The 20,880-nt window shown below is 39.3% G+C and overlaps 1 protein-coding gene across 1 annotated transcript; it reads right to left on the bottom strand.

Annotated features, from left to right (window-relative positions):
• Positions 1-9,945: 9,945 nt before the first annotated feature.
• On the bottom strand, positions 9,946-15,063 carry LOC113026573 (probable G-protein coupled receptor 22). Its single transcript, XM_026175503.1, has 3 exons — positions 14,657-15,063; positions 12,379-13,544; positions 9,946-11,565 (listed from the first exon to the last, which is right to left on the bottom strand). The coding sequence occupies exon 3, from the start codon at positions 11,559-11,561 to the stop codon at positions 10,263-10,265; it is 1,299 nt and encodes a 432-aa protein (XP_026031288.1). The 5' UTR covers positions 11,562-11,565; positions 12,379-13,544; positions 14,657-15,063; the 3' UTR covers positions 9,946-10,262.
• Between the last annotated feature and the right edge of the window lie 5,817 nt (positions 15,064-20,880).

The following is a 20,880-nucleotide window of genomic DNA, read 5'->3' as shown; positions in this document are numbered from 1 at the left end:
TCAGACTGCTCTAAAAGTAGTAGAAGAAAAGGCTTCAGTTGATACAGCATGCTGCAGCAAGAAAGAGACCATATTTCTCCCATATTAGCTTGTGTTTACTGGCTCCTTGATAAATTCAGACTTCAATTTAAAATGATTTTCCTCACACACAAAAGCTTGAATAATTAGACGGTCATATTTGAAAGACCTCATACTATCTTATTTTCTTAACCGAGCACTTTAGTTGTGGCGGCCTTACTTGTGGTTCCTAGAGTTTTCAAAGGTAGAATGGGAGGCAGAGCCTTCACTTATTGAGGCTCTTTCCTGTGGAACCGGCTCCCAGCTTAGATTTAGGAGACAGACACTCTCTATCTTGAAGATGAGGTATACAACATTTTCATATAGCTTACATTGAGGGCTGGATCAAGTATTTACCTTGCAAGATAAATCTCCTAGAGGCAACTGTTTTTGTGAATCAGCAGTATATATTAATAAAATTGAATTGAATTGCAGAGTTTATGAATAGCATCAAAATATGCACCTTTTACCTTCTTTCTGACATTTTCATGTGACAAACATATGCAATATATCTTGTTTCTCTGACATTTCAAATCAAAGCTAACTACAAACAGCTAACTTGCTAAGCTTCCAGTCCCCGGCTATGCACAGCATGCGTCAGTGAATGTCAGGGAAGGCTGCCTGACATATGAGGCCCTCATAAATTTCCAAACGGATATATTTGAAAAACAGAATTGTTATTAAGCTGTAATAAAGAGACAAATATGTCCATAGTTTTACTTTCAGTTGCAGGTAGACTTACCCATATTGTAAATGGTTATGGAAGGTCACAAATGTGTTTGTATTCACTGCCGTTCACTGACTTTGGTGACTTCTTGGCAAAATTGTTCTGTGGTTGGTTACAGTTGTTATCAAGCTGATGATTTCAGCTCTCTCTGAGATTGCTTTGTTAAATGGGACATGTTGAGAGTCATTGATGCAATATTGAAGAGCCACGCCAGCCTCACAAAATCCAGGGTATTGTCTCCCCCAGCTCTTTGTCCTTACACAAGGACGTGTCATTTGGGCTTTAGATTTCCTTAAAAGTGTACTTTCCTGCCTCAATTTCCTGTCATCCCAAGCCAAAGTCAGCATTTCCTTACCTTTGCTGAAAAACAATTCTGAGGCACATTTCGCACAGCTCCTGAGAGCTTTTGCTTTGGGAACTACAAAGATTTTTTATTTTTCCCCGGTACACTGCTTTCTAGACTAACAGCCACAGTTAGTGTGATGTTCATCTTTCTGTTCTCAGGTGTAGTAAGCACACGGGTTTTCAGTACATTACAACCATAATAATTTCTTAGCTAGCCTATTGTCATCAATAACAAATCACAACTGATTAAATCAACTTAATTGCAACATCAACATTTAGCCTACATTTGCAGGTGTAGAAATCTCACTGCAGTCAAAAGCCTCGAGTTATCCAAACTCATCAACCAACTATTTTGGGGGACTCCCAGAGCTTTTACTTGCCTTCTGTTGTGTTTGCTTTAGACTTAGGTATTTTAAAGACACGGAACTGTGGTCTCATTTGCATACACCTATGCAAGTGCCAAAGTCACAATCTGAACTATTATGAGCACTGAATGTGAAAGACTCCACTAAGCTAAGGACTCAGGTCACTGTCTCTGCCTTGGTTCAAAGCTACAATCTTTATATTTATAGTTAAATATAAATGTTTGTGCAACCTGATTGAAATGATGTAAAAATACACAAAAAAAACATACATGCCTTTATCCACACAACAATGTAGAGAGAAAATGAGCATTAATGACACATAGGATAATTCAACCATGCATGCACACAATTTCAAGCCTGATCTGGAAATGAAAAATAAGGTGATGCATAATTTAACAAAAACAAAACAGACAATTTCACAGAGCATGCATCTTGTGTTATTTTTTGTAACATTTTTTTTCCCTTCACATATTGACCCAAACTCAAAAGGTGTGATTTGATAGATTTAATGTAACGTTCCTAAAGATCAAATCCAAAACATTTTGGGTTTGTAAACAAATGCTAGTTATAGTTAATAAGCAAGAAATTATAGCTCTGCAAGGATGGAGAACACTATAATTTGAGGATGGAAAGGTTTTGTACATCGTCTTTATTTTGCTAACTGAAAACGTTAAAAAATGACATAAGTTCTGAAAACAAAACCTTTTTTTAAATCGCAGAAGTAGTAACAGAGAATTATCAATCTATGTTGTTTCTACTGATGTACCATGATTGATTTAATATATAGATTGTATTGCAGCGTAGTTTGTGAAACAATAAAGTTCAGTGCTGTCTGCTGAACTGTGAATAGCAGACTGTAGCTGATAACTAGCTTTTGAAATACAACGCTGGAAACAGTGACATAACATATTGTATATATATACAAATGTTGAGGGGTATACGCATGTGCATGATCCGATATCGTCGTGTTGGTGCTGCTGCTGATCAATAAAACAGTTTGGTTTAGGTTCAACATTGTGAGTGACCAATCACATTGTAGTGATGTCATAGATTTGCAAAACACGTCACACGACACAGTAAACCACAACACTAACCCCATAACCGTAAACCTAACCCTGACTATAGCCCTGTAACCTTAACCCTAAACACAATCACATCCTAACCCCCCCAACCGCAAATGCCCCTTTTTTGAATTTCATCTGCAGTTTTTTTTCCCCAAGTTGCAAAGCTATGACAATGTAATTGGCCAGATGCAATGTTGACCCTGGACAAACAGTATTATGTGTAACAACACAAACGTGATGATATCAGACAGACCATATGGATGTAGTCATTTATAACTTGAAGACAGCCCAAAAAATCCACTCTGTTGGGCTCTTCTGCCTCTCCATCTGGCAAGATGCATGATTAAAAACTGTCAACCAATCATCTGCCTACCTATGATACTGCTTGGTGCATATTTGTTTCAGAAACAGAGACCATTTTAGTTATGTTAACAATACACACAATACACATTTTTGTGATAAATATGGACTAAAAGTGTAAGAAAGCACTTTATTTAGGCAAAGAAAGATATTAGGTATTCCCAGCTCGACAAACACTACACCTGTGTGTAATATCCCACAACCACTGAAATTTTGCAACTCTGTTGCGACACCGGGAATTTAAAATTCAGTTGCCAATCATGTCTGCACCGAATGCAAACCGCATCATGCCAAATTTAAGATGCTGGGCTCTGTTAGTGAGCTTTGTTATGGCGGTCCCATTGATATCATTCCACGAGGGGGGAGGAGACTGGTGTATAATCACCAGACAGCAGTCATCACTGTGAGGAGAACTGGAGGGCAGCAATTTTCTCTCTGCTGTCTACCTTCTCACACACAGTGGTTGACACTCTGTCATTGCCTGATAAACATTTGGACTGATATGTGGCTTTGTGCACACATTATATGGGCATAGCAGCACATGCTGGCATATACACTCATGAATTTAGGGTGCACACAATGCTGAATAGTGAATAGTGGACACACATGTGCACATGCAATTGGTTTCTGACTGGCAGGTGCAGTTAGACACACACAGACCATGTAGCCATGTCAGCGCAAAACTTGTGACTTCTTTTTGTCCTTCACAAGTTTGGTTCAGAATGATAAGAATGTTCAAGTCCGCCTTTTTTGTCTATTCAGACTGAAGGATGAGAAAGATTTCACAACATAATGGCAAATCCATGAGTCTTAATAACTATGCTTGATAAATAAGAGTTTCTGTAGTTTCTTACTTAGCATGTATCCAAGTTGCTTATCCATGTTTACCCCTCTGGATTTCTTTGTTCTCTGACATACAGTGGATTTTAGAGATGAGCACTTGTCTCATTAAGTGTCTGCTTTCTGCTGATAACAACAAGGGAATACTGATCTGCACAGCACTGTTTAAAAGGCAGGCAGTGTTTCATGTTTTTTCTGTATCAATGATGCCATTAGGGTCATGTCAGGTGGAGGTTATGTTCCATTGTATCTGTCTGCCTTTAATTCCTGCTTCTTCTTTTCTTTAATATCTCAGCCATAGATTTTCTTGTACAGAGATTATAGGTTTTTATCAGAGTCATATATCTTTCAACTCTATAAAGTGTCCTTCCATCTCACTAAATGTGGCTTGGTGAGAGTAACATTTGGAAAATGACCACAAGCAACGATTTGTCAAAGTGTGCTGGCTGGTGTGCTCAATACACTTTCTTCTTCTCTACAGTAGCAGAATTACAGTTGAGTGTTCGCTGACCTAATGCAATAGAGGCTCCATACGGACAGAGTAATGTGATTTCCCAGGCTTTTATTCTGTGTCTGCTGCTAGATAGAGAGGAGCCCCGAAGAGATGCCATCTGAATTGGGGATGGCTGTTGGAGAGAGGCGGCCATTGAACAAGGGATGGAAGGACATAATGCATGTGATGCAAGCTGCAGCCTGGATGTGGACCGCAGACGAGAAGGACAGAGGAAAAAGACAAGGACTCCCTGGGGTCAAGTGATTATTATAAGGCTCTCAGTGAAGCATCACTGACCCTTTGGTATTAACTGTGCTGCTAAATAAGAAAGTACGGAAATGCTTAAATATCGAGCCTGCGTAGCATTTCCAATGGGAGAAATGTTTCGTCACTCATCAATGCATTAATGCAATCACAGCATTGTAGCCATTCCCCGACTCTCTGTGAATGGCACTCATGGCCACTGATCAGTGGTCTTTGATCAATGATCGTGACAATTTCCTTATTAATGATCAAGGAACTGACCTCACAGTCCATTGCTCATTCAATGGGCTGGTTTCAGTTATTGTGCAAATATGTACTGTTTATACGATTGGGGAAACCTGCAGTCAGCTGAGACTGAAGAAGTCACTTGGATGAGTGATGAAATGTTTCTCCCGATGAAAACGTTACGTCCAGATGAACAGAATCAAACTTTTTGGGAAGCTTATCAGTCCCAAGCTAAATGGAGAATGACTGAGACTGTTTGTTTTTTATTTGCTTGTTTTATGTTTGGTTTCTTCGATGGACAAAAGATGTTGATCAGATTTTAAAAGATTTTTTTAGGATGTAACTAAAGGCTCCGCACATTTTCAGTATATCTTAGAAACATATGGTCTGGGAAAAATATTCAAAAAGATTTGATTGTTATAGATGAGCCCAAGACAAAATATGTTCCACAATAGTTGTCTTTATTAAGACTGAACTCGTTTCCACTAACAAATGCCTGCAATACGTTAAAACCAAATGAAATTTCATTTTTGCAACAATTACAGAGATAAACACTACAAACTAGTGCACGTAAACAACAAAACAGTTAAAGGGAAAAGAAATTCACAGCCCTGTTAGTAAGCAATGTCCAAAGAAAGATATTCATCGTTTTAATGTTGCCGTTTTGATTTTGTGTTAGGTAAGAAAGGACCTCACAATAACATTTAACTACTTTAAACATAAATAAGACAAAAACAATCTTTTAAAATTGGTTTTGAAACAGTGGAATGTGTGATATATTCATGGTCTATGACAACTATGTTGAAAGCATTGTTTGAGTAGAGAGCGTATCGGTGTAATGTGGTGTTTTACTGCAAGTGTGAAGGGATTAAGATGTATCTGTAGTTTAAATGCTGCTGGTGAGCAACTGCATATAAAATATGGATGTATAGTACTGTGCAAAAGTCTTGAATCACCCCTAATTTCTTTATATTTTGCTCTCAAGGCTCCAGACTTTCTTTCTGTCATGTTAAGAAGTGGTCCTGAGCAATAGTTCTCTAGGCTTTCTGCAGATCAGGTTTTTCTTTGGACATTGCCTGTTTTTTTTTCATTATTTTTCAGTCCTGTCCTTGTACCTGACCATTTTTAAAGCAAATATTATTTTTGTTTGTTAAGCCACTTAACACTGACCTAAAAAAGAAATCCTTAACTCAAGTAACGAACCACTGTGTCCAAAAACACAACAGACAATTTAGCAAAGAACCAAAATATAATTTTAAATTGTAACTTTAGGCACTTTTTAGTAGCAGCCTGTTAAAAAAAACATAATTTGTTCCCATTACTTTAGCTTAATCTGAAAAAAATGACCAGAAATAACATTTTGACAGATATAAAATAGGATTTTTGCACCAACAAAGGGAATTCCAAAAGAACTATTATCTGAAACTTGGCATATCTTGGCATGGGGTGCAGTGTATGCTTAAAATATGTGAGGAAATTGGTCAAGTGAAGGAAAAAAACAAAGTAGCAAACCTAAACAAAACTACAGCAGATGAACAGTATCAGTGAGTCATGTCCTTAAGAAATAGGAAAGAATACAGGAAAGAACTGGCACAGGACCTGAAAAATACATCTGGCCCTTCAGTTTATCAATTTAATGCTTGCCTCAACAGAAATGGTCTCATTTTCAGGGTCACTGTCAAGGAGAGGTCAGAAAAGAGGTATAACAGTGAGTGTCCACAGCCATCAGTAAAACACAGTGAAGGCTCTGTCATGGTTTGGGACCGGCGGCCATATTTAAAACGTATGCTTGTATATGTTGCAATAAATGGTTCTACATATTTCCTATTTTGCTAGCAAAATGGGGAGAAATGAGGAGTGGCTTGAGACTTTTTGGACAGCAGAAGCTGACCTCTAATAAAAATAAATAAATAAAGTAAAACATAATGGGAAATAGAAGAATGTTTTCATTTCGTTCTCTAGTTTCAAGCGTTATTATGTATTTTCTGTAACCTATGACCCTCATTAGAGTCAAAGCGAAGTATGAAGCAGGATATGTTTTTGCGATTGACAAGTCATTATGGTACTAGCGAGCAGTGTGGCTCTTTTATCAGTCTGATCCTCCCCTTATGACAGCTGTCCTCCTGCTTAAGGCTTGACATGGTGTTTCACTAACCAATAGGTGATGCCAGAGTGGCTACATCCATCTTTAATTTTCAACCTATGGTCAGCACTCAAAGTGTTTTGCTATCCTAGTTTAGAAAACACATTTTTCTGAAGGCTTGTGCAATGTGTTTTGTTGCCACAGAGGAAATGAAGCATTAAAACAATTTTATAGCGCAGTATGTGTAATCCAGAAATGAATGAGGACACTGCGGCTCAAAAAGGTCAGTCTGAAAAATGCCAACTATATTGACAAGAGACCCAGGCTTGATTTTACACATTACTCTAGTTCATTTTTCAGTTGCACAGGAGAAGAGCCTTTGCAATGAAGAATATTTTCTCCTCTGTTATAGTCATGGTGTTTGTAACAACATCATATCAATAAAAAAGGTCTTAGTTGGGATAGTTTGGAGCATTTAATAATGCAATATTTTTTCAAAATAAGAGTGGAGATTGATTTGGTTTAATACACTGCTAGCCTTTCCATTTTTTCTATGAAATGGGCTACAGTGTGACAAAATAATAATTTTGTATTATTAGATATTAAGTAGATAGTCAAACTTCCAGACCAACAAAGCAGCTTTCATTTGTGGCGACAGCAAACAATACAGGCCATTAACACTAACCTGTAGTAGACTTTGTGAAGATTTTTGCCACTAGTCAAACTAATGTATAAATAAGATGTCAGCTGGTTAGTGTGGTAGAAAAAGTGTCTTTTTCATATGTCCTCTGCATAAATGTGGAGGTGTTATTCCTGCTTAGAGAAATTTTCAACGGTCTCTGTGAACTGATAAGGACCAAGGCTTGTGACCTGACTTTAAAATAGCTGGTAATGGGAACAAGAAGCTACAAAACACAACAGAAGTCTAACCAAGTAGGCCCTTTAAGGTCAGTATGTATAATAGAAATAATGCAAATAATGGTATTAGCATTGCCATTAAATGATGTACCCAGTACTCACACATTTCTGTGTGTGCAGGAAGTAACATCAAGGGAACTGATACATTACCCAGCACATCAGGATATGTTGGTGTGTTCACGAGATCTTTTTTTGGCTTGTTTGTTTCTCTCCAGTGTGGCTGCACTTGTGGATCGAAAACAAATTGTGACCTCAGAGTCTAGTTAACATAAATTGTATTGGTCTTTGCGGGGTAATTTTAGGAGGGAATCAATAAAAAAGATTTTTTTTCCAGCAGCACTGATGAAGTTTAGAATAGTACCTGGCATTTGAGCACAGATCTAATTCACGTGTTTTCCAGGAAGATAATCCTGTTGGTTATTGTGTCTCACTGTTGTATGCCCGTATAAATGTATAGACTTATTTCTGATGCCTCACCTTGGAAGTCTGTCTTGTAAAATTCCGACTTGTATACATATTCATGTTAGGTTTATCCTCTGGCTAAATGTGTCATCTTGTAGGTCACTTTCTTTGCCCTGTCAGCTAATCTGTTGCTGGCAGTGTTCCCATCTCCACTCTCAATCACAAATGTGCCCTCAAGGCACCATGACATCCACACTGCTTGTTAACAGCGGGAGCCATAAAGAACCTCGCCTGCATCAATATTCCCATATCACTCCTTTCTGCTGTGCTACAAACCAGACGCCGACAGCTAGAGAGGCATCTGATCGAGGTTGTGTAATCACTCTGGTAGCCAACACAACTGTGCTCTCGGGATTTAAAGGGCTCTTCAGTTTTCTACCATATCTGATGCAGCAACGGCACGCATGTAAAAAGTTCATTACAGAAATGTACCATGGGAACAAATGGAAATGAATTTGTGTGTACCTTCATGTATGCATGGAAATGCGATGTGTGTATCCACATCACAGATAGAGTCTAATTGTTGACCCTGGGATTGAAATGAAGTAGACTGCCACAGTAGCTGAGGGGGGTTTTACATGCTGATGAATATTGTTACTCTGCATCCAGATTTGGTATTAAAGTGCACATCAAATGTATTAAGGTGACAGTATTTTTTTTTCCTGCAGATTTTTACTTCAGAAAGTCTTCTGCAGCTGAATGAATAAATTATTCTGAGTTATTTAGGGCAAATGTGTCAACTAGACAAGTTGAGCCAAAAATACAAAGCTGGCTGCATCATAATCTATCAGCTGAAAAATACAAACACATTTACCGTCCTTTCTCTTTGATAAACAATCAAAGGCATGCACTACTGGTAGTTACACGCAAGCATGGAAGAAGAACTTCATTGTTGTGTATTGTAAACAAAATCTTTTATTTTCCTTCATGATATTTGCAGTGATCCTTTATTACAGTCACGGATTTGCTTATTTGGAAAGCATTGTCGTTTGGCTGTTGTTGTTAAGCACAGACAATTCGATAATACAACAATTTCCCTTCGGTTAAGAAACTTGTGTATTGAAACGTTATCTGTGGATTATTGTGCCATCGAAAATAAACACAATGCTTGCTGATCATTCATTCAGCGTGTTCAGCATGTGCTCGTCACTGTCACAGTCTCCTGTTCTGCCACAACACAATTCATCAAATGAAAATAAGGCAACTGTAGAATTTCCATTTGGCTCAAAGAGGTGATTGCTAATGCGAAACAGATTTTTCATAACATCTGTTTTTATGTCAGACGTGATGATGAGAACTGTGGCGTTCTGTTGCGTCTGAGAAATGTGATCTTGGTCTTTGTCGACTATAAAAGCGGTGTTTGTGAGCGGCAATCTCAAAGGGTTTTTTTTACACTTTTAGCTAAAGCAATAAAACATCCACAACTTCCAATACCTATGTTTCCACATTACATTTGACCTGTGTGTGTTTTGGTGTGGCTTCACGCTTATTGTCTCATTTAAGTGTGAGTGCTCTTTCTCGGCAATAAGGTCAGTGGTCACTGGTGATATCAGGGTCTGGTGTCAGAACGAGTTGCACAGTGATGAATGGGAGTAATCTCACAGCTGTTACACAGTCACAGACATTTTACTCGGGGGAGGGGAGAGTACGAGTGAACACAAAATTTATTATAAATATACATTTACATAACAATTTCTATGTCTTTGTCTCTCTCTCTATCTCTCTCTCTCTGTCTATATATATATATATATATATATATATATATATATATACTTTGTTTACCCTATTCTGTACATGTATTTGTATGTACACAATGTTATTTATGTTGCGACTGATACAAAAAGCCATGCAATATCTACAGTACAGTAGACAGTATATCTATGAAACCTAGTTTTGTTCTCAATAAATAGTAATAAATAATCTAACTCATGTTGTTGTATGTTCTACTGCCCATAACATTTACATTACTGCTTTGGATTAACGTTTTCCCTTTTTCGTCATGACCTGATGTCAGTTTTAGCTGCTTTGACTGTATTTGCTGATAAGATGATAAGTTCCTTCACTCCACATTCTCTGAAGATAGACATTTCAGTTGGGCGTCTTTGTCCTCAAACGTCACCTTTTTGTTCCTCTTTGGGTCAATCCAAGAGTTGTGAATAATAGCGTTATTGGGGGTAGGGTCCGCCTCAATTATTGACACCACTCGCTTCTTCATCTTGCTTTTCAAGACTTTCTGGAACTTCTGCCTTGTGAAGGCATAGAGTAGTGGGTGAAAGATAGTTGTCCCATAAGCCATGACCAGGAAGCCTAGTCGCAACTTGACCATCAGGTCACTGAGGCCCACGCTGAGGATTACTGTGTTTAGTACCGTGATGGGCGTCCAGCACAGCAAAAAAGTAGACACGATGAGGAGGGACATTCTGAAAACTCTCTTTTGGCGTTCTCGTCTTTCCCTGTGACGTTTAACTGCCCTGCGCAAGGCAATAATGACGGAGACGGAGGTTCGCATACCCAGCGTGGGATTACGGGTGCCACTGCTCTGCGAGCCGTCCGTGGTCTCTTGCTGTGTTGTCATAGTTGTCATGGACAGACGCTTTTTCCTGCGAGCTTTCTTCTTCTGTGAAGCATGGAAACGCGTACCAATGCGAATGTTGAGCGCTTGCAGGATCTTTGAGTAGGTGATTAGCATGACAATTGCAGTAAAGAAGAAAATAGGAATCTGAGCAAGCAAGTGGTAATAGAGGCCAAGTTCATTGTAGTACTGGTTAGTGGGGACCACGTTCTCCACCAGTGTCTGGTTCTGCTCTGTGTGGCCTTGAGCAAAGAAGCCCACCTCAATAAAGGGTACAAGGAAGCTAACAAAGGATAGCACCCAGATGGTGGCCAGCAGGGCCAGGGCACGACCCATGGTCAGGACTCTGTTGGCTGGTTTGACAGAGATGTCGTAACGATCAAGGGTGATGGCCAGTACATTAGCAGCAGTGGCAACACTAGCGAAGGAAACACAGGCTTCATGGAAGCAACAGACGAGGGCTGTGTCTCCTTCCAGGGAGAGTAGGACCACCACAATGGTGAGAGGGATGCAGCACACGCAAACCAGTACATCCAGCACATGGAGGTTCATAGTGACGATGTTACTGACGGAGCTAATGAGGTTTGACTTCATGCAGTAAAGGGCAAGCACAGTGAGGTTGGAGCTCAGGCCAAGCAGGATTTCTAGCATGAGGAAGCCTGTCAGGGAGACCTGAAAACTAACAGGATATAGGCTGGGGGTCGCCGGACTCATGGTGCCGCTGATGGGCTCAGTGTTGTCGGTGACCGTGACGTTGCTCATGGTGGCTTCTTTTTCAGGGCACATTATCCTGTGTGTAGGGAGTGAAAAAATAAATAAATTTATGAAGTGGAAAAGGAAATGACGGGTTTTTGTTTGTGCATCTCTGGGAAGTTCCATTTAACACTTATGTGATAACTCTTATCAGATGAAGTTATCCAGTAAGAAGGAAGCGTCAGCATTTAAATGAGAAATACCAAGAGCACACACTTAAATAGAGCAATGATTTTCTTTCCTGTTATGCCCTGAAGATTAGATTGTCTCACTACGTGATTGGCATGACTCCTTGGTAACTATACTGTCTCAGTGATCCTATTTCAGGCTGTTGCGTCTACACCGGAGTCATATCACAGACTGAATTCCAATGTTTTCATTTTCAAGATTGCTTGGTATATTGTTGTTTTGTCAAAACCTACTTGTGGCACAGTGTAGTTCTGAGCATCTACTGAATAACACTTTATAACACATTATATGTTCCTTAGTAACTAAACTAATCATTTTTCACAGCATTTTCTCCACTGCAAAATTATGAATTATAGTTTATAACAAGATGACTCTGCCAAACAGGGATGTTTACATTGTCAGACTTCCAGCTATTAGAGATGCACATTAAAATACTGAGTGTCCATTCAGGCTAATCAATGGATCAAAGAAAAAAAGCTGCTGGCATTTGGAAATGTCATAAAATTGTTGTTAGGAAGAAGAAAAATTATATCTTACTCTAGGATAAATCATAACAGCTTATTAGTGCATGCATTATTAAACTCATCTAGCCAACCCCAGTCAAATCTGAATATGGTTATTAGATGACATGGAGAACAACAAATGTTTCTGTAATATTTACCCTTGCCTCCAGCACTATCTGAACACCAGAGCGGTGTAATCAGGCCATAGAGTCCATGTTAGATCCACAGAGACGAGCATCGCATCCAAACATCGCTTGTAGAAAAGTGCTTCCGTTCAACTAGAGCCCCCAGCGAGGCTTTTCCTTTTACTGCTAGTCCCTCCCAGAGAGGCCGAAAAACCCCAACTGTCTCACCAAAGATGTCAATGAGTTGTCACTTTTCTCCTTTCTGACCTTGTTGGCAAGAAAGCTAAGCAATTAGCCACCTGTATCCAGTGGATGCTGGGGAACATAGGCTGATGTCTTCTAGGCTGATTTTTTTTTTCTTCTCTCAGATCTCTGGTTTGATTTGGTAATGCTGAGATAACTGATAGATGAGCAGAGCAGGGATCAGATGTCTGAGCCACCTCCTGTTTATAGTCGCATGATATTCCCAGGCAGGAGAGTCACAGCCAACCAAGAAAACAAAGAAACGCAGACTCTCTTTCTCCAGTGCAGTGCTAAAATGTACTGCTCATAACATGAGCCTTTTTGCTTCTTTTGTATACAGTGAGAAAATAGCAGTCAGATATTTGTGTATAAGAAAATAGTTACATCCATATCCATGTCTGGTACTCCAAGAAGCGCAGTTGTCTGTCTGCCATGCAGATATTTCCGGTGCACACCACAGTAATGTCCCACATGTATTTGGGAGAGGTCAGAGTGTCCGGCCAGCATACAGGCCCATGCTTCCCCTGGGAGTACTAATGGAACAGGCCTTCAATCTCTACCTTTCTCATTAGTCTCTGTTCTCTTGGCTCCAGCTGCCATTGACTGAGCACAGATCTCCAGTTTGTCCCACGACATGCTTAAACCTAAATCACCGGAGATGGCATGACTGTAGCGTATGTGTATCCAGTCGCAATGACATATGTGAACACTGTCATTTGTGATTACCAGTATTTAAAGGTACTCAGGAGGGCTGGGGTGGGGTAGGATGGGGGCTTGAATCTGCAATTCAGGCAAAGGTCATTATTGTGAGGTAGTGGATGTCAGTTCACCAGAGAGAGAAATTGCCTTTTAGATTTGTAAAGAGATCCCAGACAATAATTAGTCTTTAGGAGGCCGGATGTGTAAACAGTAACATCTACATGTCCTTCAGTTCCACACCTTTCATTCACAGTGACCTAAAGAGACAGAGAGAAAAAGAGAGAGGACAGGAAAATGGATAATAACGAGAATAAGATAAGGACAGAGAGGGAGTAGAAGGAGAAGAAAAGGGAAGTGTGGGGGACGAATTAGTGAAAGTAGACATATCCTCAATAGAGAGGCGACAAAGAAATTCTCATTAACAAAGCAGCAAGCCTCTGATGTCTTATCGTGTTCCTGTGCAGAACCTGATGCACTTGGTGAACGAGACAGTAGCACTAATAAAGGGATGCACAAAAGCCACGGAGTATTTTACATCTCATCGTTCTGTTTTGAGATTCAAGATTAACTGCAGCGTTATCTTGTGATTCGTGTTATGCATGTACATATCAATAAAGGAAAATGCTTATTAGGATGCTACTTGTGCAGCAACAGTGTTGGTGACATTGCTGTTGTTGCATTCTCACCAACGGCACAGACTTGCTTAAAGCTTTGGTGGAGTGCGATCCGTTGGGAAACTTGCTACAGAGACATGGATGCCTCCTCGCATGCCCCGATATGTGATCCATATAATCTCTCTGGAAGAACACATCTGTCACTCTTCAAGGTTGCAAAAGTGAGATATGCCTTTACTTGTATACCAGAGTGCCATCATAAATGATCGTTCCTCTGTAGCACGTAAGACATACAGCACAATTTTAAGGTGAACAACCAAGATTTCATGTTTAGTTTCTTATATCACAGAGCATAGGGCATGTGCTTGTTTGTAAGTAGGTGTGTAGCAGTAAGACACAAGTGTGCCCACAGTGGAATACACGTACATTGCAGTGGATAAAATTGAAAAAAGAAGAAAAAGCCTTTTAGACAATTAGCTTCCTTGAATTGCCCATTAAAAACCAGAATTGGTTTTATTTAGCTACTAATTGGTTTAAGCAAAACCAAATGTTTCTCAATTAAAGTCCTCCAAAAACACATCATGACTGAAACTGTTCAGGAAATTATATTTGCGATTTCTAATCCTTCACAATTGTTCTAACAGAGATGTTTGGTCCTTCATTAATCTTTGCTGCCATATACTCTCTGCTCGGCTTAGCGCTGTAGATCAAAGCAATAAGTATAGAGTGCCCCATCACAGCACAGCAAAGCTCACCATGCAGAGTAAACACAGATGCTCCTGAGCTGGTCTGTTCACCACGCTGTCCCCTGTCCTTCCACCTCTGCAACAATTCGGTGCGACTGACAGAAGCTGATGTTTTTCTCTTGCACTTCTCCCAGCAGGAATCCAGGACTGAATAGTGATGAACATACAAGGATCACACAACTGACAGATGTTCTTTCCTTCCTGAGTACCAGACAGAAGAAGTCCAGAAAGATGAGTCTTGACATGGATGTTGGTGGGATTCCCCTTTTTTCCCTCTTTTACCCATTTTACTTTCATCCATCCATGCGCACTGTGAAAACTCCTTTAGCCACCCAACTCTCTGTTGTGATCGCTCCTTCTGTCAGGATAGGAGTGCAAACCATCACACTCCTGGTATCTCTCTCCTGCTCTGCTCCCCTCTTTCTCCCTCACTCCCTCGATCCCTCCCTCTCTCTCTCTCTCTCTCTCTTACTGCGGAGGTTTGCAGTGCTCTCCCCGTCCTGATTGGTCTCCTGTAATAGGCTTAACTCTTTCCTCTCTGGCAAGGGGAGGTATTTCCTTTTGTTCTGATGCTCTCCTCTTTCCCTGTCAGTGATTGTAGCATTCCATGTGAGCCTGTAGTGAACAGCGTGGGATTAAAAAAAAACAACTACTACACTTATGCACAGGGACTTTAGATGTCACTGCGCTAATCACACATCCTGCTTCAAAAGCAACCGGGCAGACTTTCGAAGCAAAAACAGGGGTAATGCATCCAGGATGATGTATTAATTAGCTCTGTCACAATATAATGAACAAATAATGCGTTTGTAGACCGTGGAAGGAATGATGAGGATGGAGAGCCAGAAGAGAGAACCAATATTTCAGCATTGATTTTTGTGCACAGGTCTAATTTTGCATGTGCAAGTGAGCATGAGAGACAGCAAAGCTGATAGAGAAGAGGTCAATTCTACGTGGGGGGGGGGAATGGATAATGCAGGAAAGGTAGAATTCAGAAACAGGAGATAGAGTATTGTGGGCTCTGATTGATAGTTTCAATTAAGTTACTTTGTCAGATCAGTGAGAGGTTGACCACCCTCTGTTTCTTTTTCAAGTCTCATTTGTCAGGTGCAGTTATTGTCAGAGGGCATCCTGGTACCTGACAGCCTGCAGTAAAGAAGATGATACCAACTGTCATTCTGGCATAGTGACTTGAAAAGAGCAATTAGCCCACACTTAGATTCAAAATTAGACCTTTACAAATGCGTTCAGGAGAAGAAAATCTGGGAATGCGCAACATATCCAACCTTGAAGTCAATGAGTGATGGTGAAAAAAGAAATCTGTGGTGGTCAAAAGCTCACCAAAACTGGGCAGCTGAAGATGAAAAATACACCTAAAATTAATAAAGTGATTGTTTGCAAAAGCTTTAATTTGCAGTTTCAACCTGCCTTATATCAGCAGTCCATGTTTGTGGTTGTGTGCGATGGTGTGGGAAATGTTTTCTTCACTCACTTTAGGCCCCTAAAACCAGTCAATGAATATGTAAATGCTTATCTCGGTATCACTGCTGAATATGTGTCTTAATAGCCCCCTGTTTTCCATCTTCTAATGGCTACTCCTGTCGTGTTATTACACTATATCACAATCCAAAAGTTGTGTTAATATAGTTTTGTCAATATAACATTGGAGACAGTAGCCTATTAGGCATGTGCTCTGAAGATCCAGATTCAGAATCTTGGATGTTGTAGAATTGAGACATTTTTAGGATGAATGTGTATCTAACACATCGGCAGAAGTGACATAATGCAATAATTTTAACATGGACTCAGGAACATTTCCAGCATCCAGCGTTGAGAGCTAAAGGAGAAAGAGGGGTTGGTAAGTGCTCAGTAAGTGTAGTAATTGCACGTTATCATCTGCCACCTACTTTGCAAGGCATTTAGAGTTTTTTGTATCAAAGGTCTAAATAAGACTATGAATTACAGCACCCAGTTTCAAATAAATCAGTCACTCTATCAAGTATACATCCATGCATCTTCTTCTCCTTTTATGTCAATATTTCACTAGCTTGAGCACTTCAAAAGTGAGGATTTTCTGATTGCTCAATTTCAAATTTACATTGTTGTTCATCGATTCGGTTTGAAAACCACAAGTGTGAAAAGGTAACTTGTGATGACAGTTTTTTTTTAAATATTTTATGACATTAGATTGGGTAAACTTTTATAGCCAACTATTTGTAAAGAATTATTTTTGCCAATGTAATGCGGTGCCTCTTTCATTTTTATTCTGTTCTTCTGCTAGAGCTGAAAAAGAGTTGTACACCGATGGAAATACGTAATCTGTAGAACTGGTAGTGCCACATAGACCTGGCGTTGTATGGTAACAAACCAGTTGAGATATGGGAAGTCTTTTCTGAGCTAATAAGCTTGCAGCTCAGGCAGTTATGTGTTTCTACTTTTTCTCTAACAGATTCACACGCTGATTAAACACGTTTAGTAGAATTTGTCATTCATTTGATCATTTACAGGATGCATGGCAATCTGTTAGCTTCCATTAGCAAGAAACAAAAATAAACTCTAGTGGATGATTCTGTATCTTCCTCTATGAGTGTTACAGTGCACACTTCTACCAAAATATATGCGGGGCTGACGGACACCGGTTGAAATTAGTTTTTCACATATTGCTGAACTCTAGTTGAAAGTGAGGTGGTGAGCTTTGCAGCGGGTTTAATAGAATCAACTGCTTGACACTGTACCAATGCCAGCTCCTTCAGTGTAAACCAAATTGGAAGTCAAGGGGAAAACAGTTTCACCATCACTATCACTGAATCATGTGTTTTCTCGCAAAAAATCCATAGAGTGATAGCTGTGAAAAGGTAGCTGCAAATAAAAATGCATTCTCAAAGCTATCAATAGAAAGGATAAGGTTAGTATTTCATTTCCATGAATATTTCATTGAGCTTTTTCGCTCCATCTCATATACTCTACTGTCTGATATTCACTGCAGTTTTATTATTTAGTCTCTGCGTGCCTGTAGATGTCCACGGATATGCTGTATGCATGTTTTTGTACATATTCAAATGTGTGAATATCTTCGCCTATGCAAGATCCTCCTTGTCACAGAATGTGTGATGTGTCTGTGAAGAGGACCCTCTCTGGCCTTAGCCCATCAGATGAAGCAGATGCAGATTTGCCAGACAGGGGCTGTCTTATAACAAGTGTACAATTTGCATGCCAAACATCAGCAGGCAATCATGCATTACAGGGAAGGAGCAATATGGGCCAGAGAAACCTACCGCATTCACTTTTATCTCTGTCTTGCAGCATGCATTGTGCAGGACACAATTTGGTGCCACTGTGATTTGTCCCAGAACGAAACTGCTCTCACCTGATCTATGGAAACTGCCCTTTTAACAAAGTCCGAGGAGCTCCTGCTTTAGCCTCATGCGAACATGTGCGGTCATTTGGAAAAGGAGAAAGGAAAATGATGTCTCCTAAGCTGCTCCTGTATTTGCTTTTCTTGTTGTAGGAAATTCTTCCCAGCTATGGCTTAAATCCCTCATTTGCCTATTCATCACTAATCAGTCATTGCTTTCGAGAGAAATCAAATGCCAAACTCTTATTTTTACTCTTAGGATCAACGAGGGCTGAATGATGAGCTAGTCTAAATAACCACTGTGTTGTGCAATCAGCACTTAGAGTGAAAAATTAAACTGGCAAAATGAGAGTTGTTAGCTTCACGAAGGTCGATCTTTCATGGAATAATGAGGAGGATTAAATGACTTTGTGAACATAAAAAGCTTGAAAGAGTGGAGTGTCTTGCTGGAGTCATGAAAACCATATGTCCTAAAAATGAGAGATCATGAAGCTGTCAAAAGATTTGGAAGCAATTGAGAACACAGACAAATACTTTCTATGGTATTAAAAGAACAGCTGCAAAAAGCTCATCTTGAGCAGCAAAGTGGCATCAGCAGGAAACTCAAACCAGCATTTTGGGTACTTGTAACCAAAACCCAGACAGAGAAACATTTGCAGTGAATTGCCACTCAGCCCTAACAAGACTACAACATCAGAAAGGAGGTGGTGGACAGATGATCTTGCTGGAATATTGACCAGTGAAATGAAAATATCTCATTAGAATCTCTTCTATGGTGTGAAAAGAAGATATCTTCCAGAATAGTATTATCATCATGCAGGACAACACACCATCCCATGCTGCACAAAAAAGACTTCTTGGTTGCTATGGAAATAAAAAGAGAAAGAAATTCATGGTGTGGCATCATCCCCTGACCTAAACCCTGATGAAAACCTATCTATTTAAGAAGGATGAGGGAAGGTATAAGCATGCCTTGAAGCAGTAGTGGCAGAAACCATACATGGACTTAAAGTTGAAAGGATTAGAGAGCTCGTAAACTGATAACAAAAAAGGGCCTTTGTATGACTCTGTTCTGTTCATGACACAAACACAACACATATCTGTTTGGCATCTGTTACGACCTGCTGAATGGTTTTAAACTTTATTCTGCATTGTAATTTGGTCCAATGTATTTTGTTCTTTTCAAAAATGTGTTAGATTGTAAACAGTTGAGCACAATCTGATAGCGTTATGTTCTTGTTCTGTCACTGTCACTCAGAGAGGAATTTGAAAGATTATCAAACAAGACTTGAATACTCCAAATTTGTTCATGTTAAAAAAAAAATATTGTATTAGATTTTTTTTTTCATATGCTCTAACTTGATTTGTCCAGCCACCTATCCCACACAGTGATATAAGTTTTTGAAAGTTTCCACATGTACTTCTGAGTGTTTTCTCCAGTGAATTATCAGAAAACAGGTAAATTATCCAGGGTAAAAACTATATATTTTTTCTTTTACTCAACATACCGTATTTTTCAGGCTATAAGGTGCACTTAAAAGCCTTTAATTTCCTCAAAAATCGACAGCGCCATATAATCCGGTGCGCCTTATGTATGAATTCTGGTTGTGCTTACTGACCTCAAACCGATTTTATGTGGTACACGGTGCTCAAAAATCTGTCAAAAAATGTTTCAGTATGACTTTGGTAAACTATGAAGCCACACCGCTTGATGGATTGTTGTAGCATTACGGCTGCCGGAGTCAGGAGCCTCGCAGAGTAATCTGGGTCCAAAACTCTGTCTGTTTCAGGTCACAAAGTCAAACAAACACTGCAGCATCACTGAGAGTTAAAAACTGTCTAAATTCTTTAATCCTTAATAAAATGAGTGTGAGGGTGTAACAATTAAGTTTAACATCCAGGCATCCATGAAAACAGAATTTATTAAATTCAATTTAGAAGTTAGCAGGAAGTTAGCTCGCTAGTTTCCACCTAAGCATGATATAGCATGTTCTGACTGAGAGATTTCTGAAAAAATTAAAACATACAGCTCTGCTATCACTTCCAACATAAACAAAGACAGAAAACTAAACAGCAGTGTCGTTTGTAGGGTTACCGAAGTTGGGCTAGCTGGTATATAATGATGTGCTACGTGATCGCTAGCGATACAGCTATGTTAGCATAACATAAACACAGTAAAGCTGGATGATAAATGCTAACTTTTTTCCACTCAATAAAAGTTAACGCGAGGGTCCCCAATGGTTAGAGACAAATGCAATCGCATGGCAGGATGCTGTAAACGGACCAAACTTCAGTCAGGAGAACAACTGAGATAATCCATCCACAATACAAGGTTAGTCATTAATATACTGCAAAAACATGGGAACAGAGCAACTGCAAGAGAATTCAACATTAATGAATCAATGGTACAGAAGTGGAGGAAGCAAGAAGACTGAGTTGAGTAAAGTTTGACTTATCTGACTGTTTATATGGTAATCAAAATTAATGCAGAGTTGATATTTAAGCTATGGAATTTCTCATTATATTGATGCTTAATAGTTTATTCTCGAAAAATCAGCCTGTATTAAAAACTTTGACTTTAGATTATAACAGCTGGAGATGATATATGATTGAATTACTGTAACTTGGAAAATTTCTACAGTATGAAGGTAATATTACGCATGACTTCATAAAATATGCTAAAATGATTCAAACATTTAAAGTAATGCATAATCTCTGAGAGATTATAAAACATACTGACCTTAACCTTCAGTGAATAATACATTTACACTTAGAATGTAACAGTAAACATTGTACTTTCATACGGTGCTCAAAACAATTAAATGAGCACTTTTTAATCAGAGTATAGCATCAAGTCAATTAACTTATGGGATATTGA

This window comes from Astatotilapia calliptera, chromosome 7 (assembly GCF_900246225.1).
Source record: "Astatotilapia calliptera chromosome 7, fAstCal1.2, whole genome shotgun sequence".
Classification (NCBI taxonomy): domain Eukaryota; kingdom Metazoa; phylum Chordata; class Actinopteri; order Cichliformes; family Cichlidae; genus Astatotilapia; species Astatotilapia calliptera.
Note: the sequence above shows the minus strand (reverse complement) of the source record. Positions and strands in the feature narration are given on the sequence as shown.

Bases quoted from the DNA above. Each gene is read 5' to 3' on its own strand.
- LOC113026573 (XM_026175503.1), bottom strand. From the start codon at position 11,561: ATGTGCCCTGAAAAAGAAGCCACCATGAGCAACGTCACGGTCACCGAC.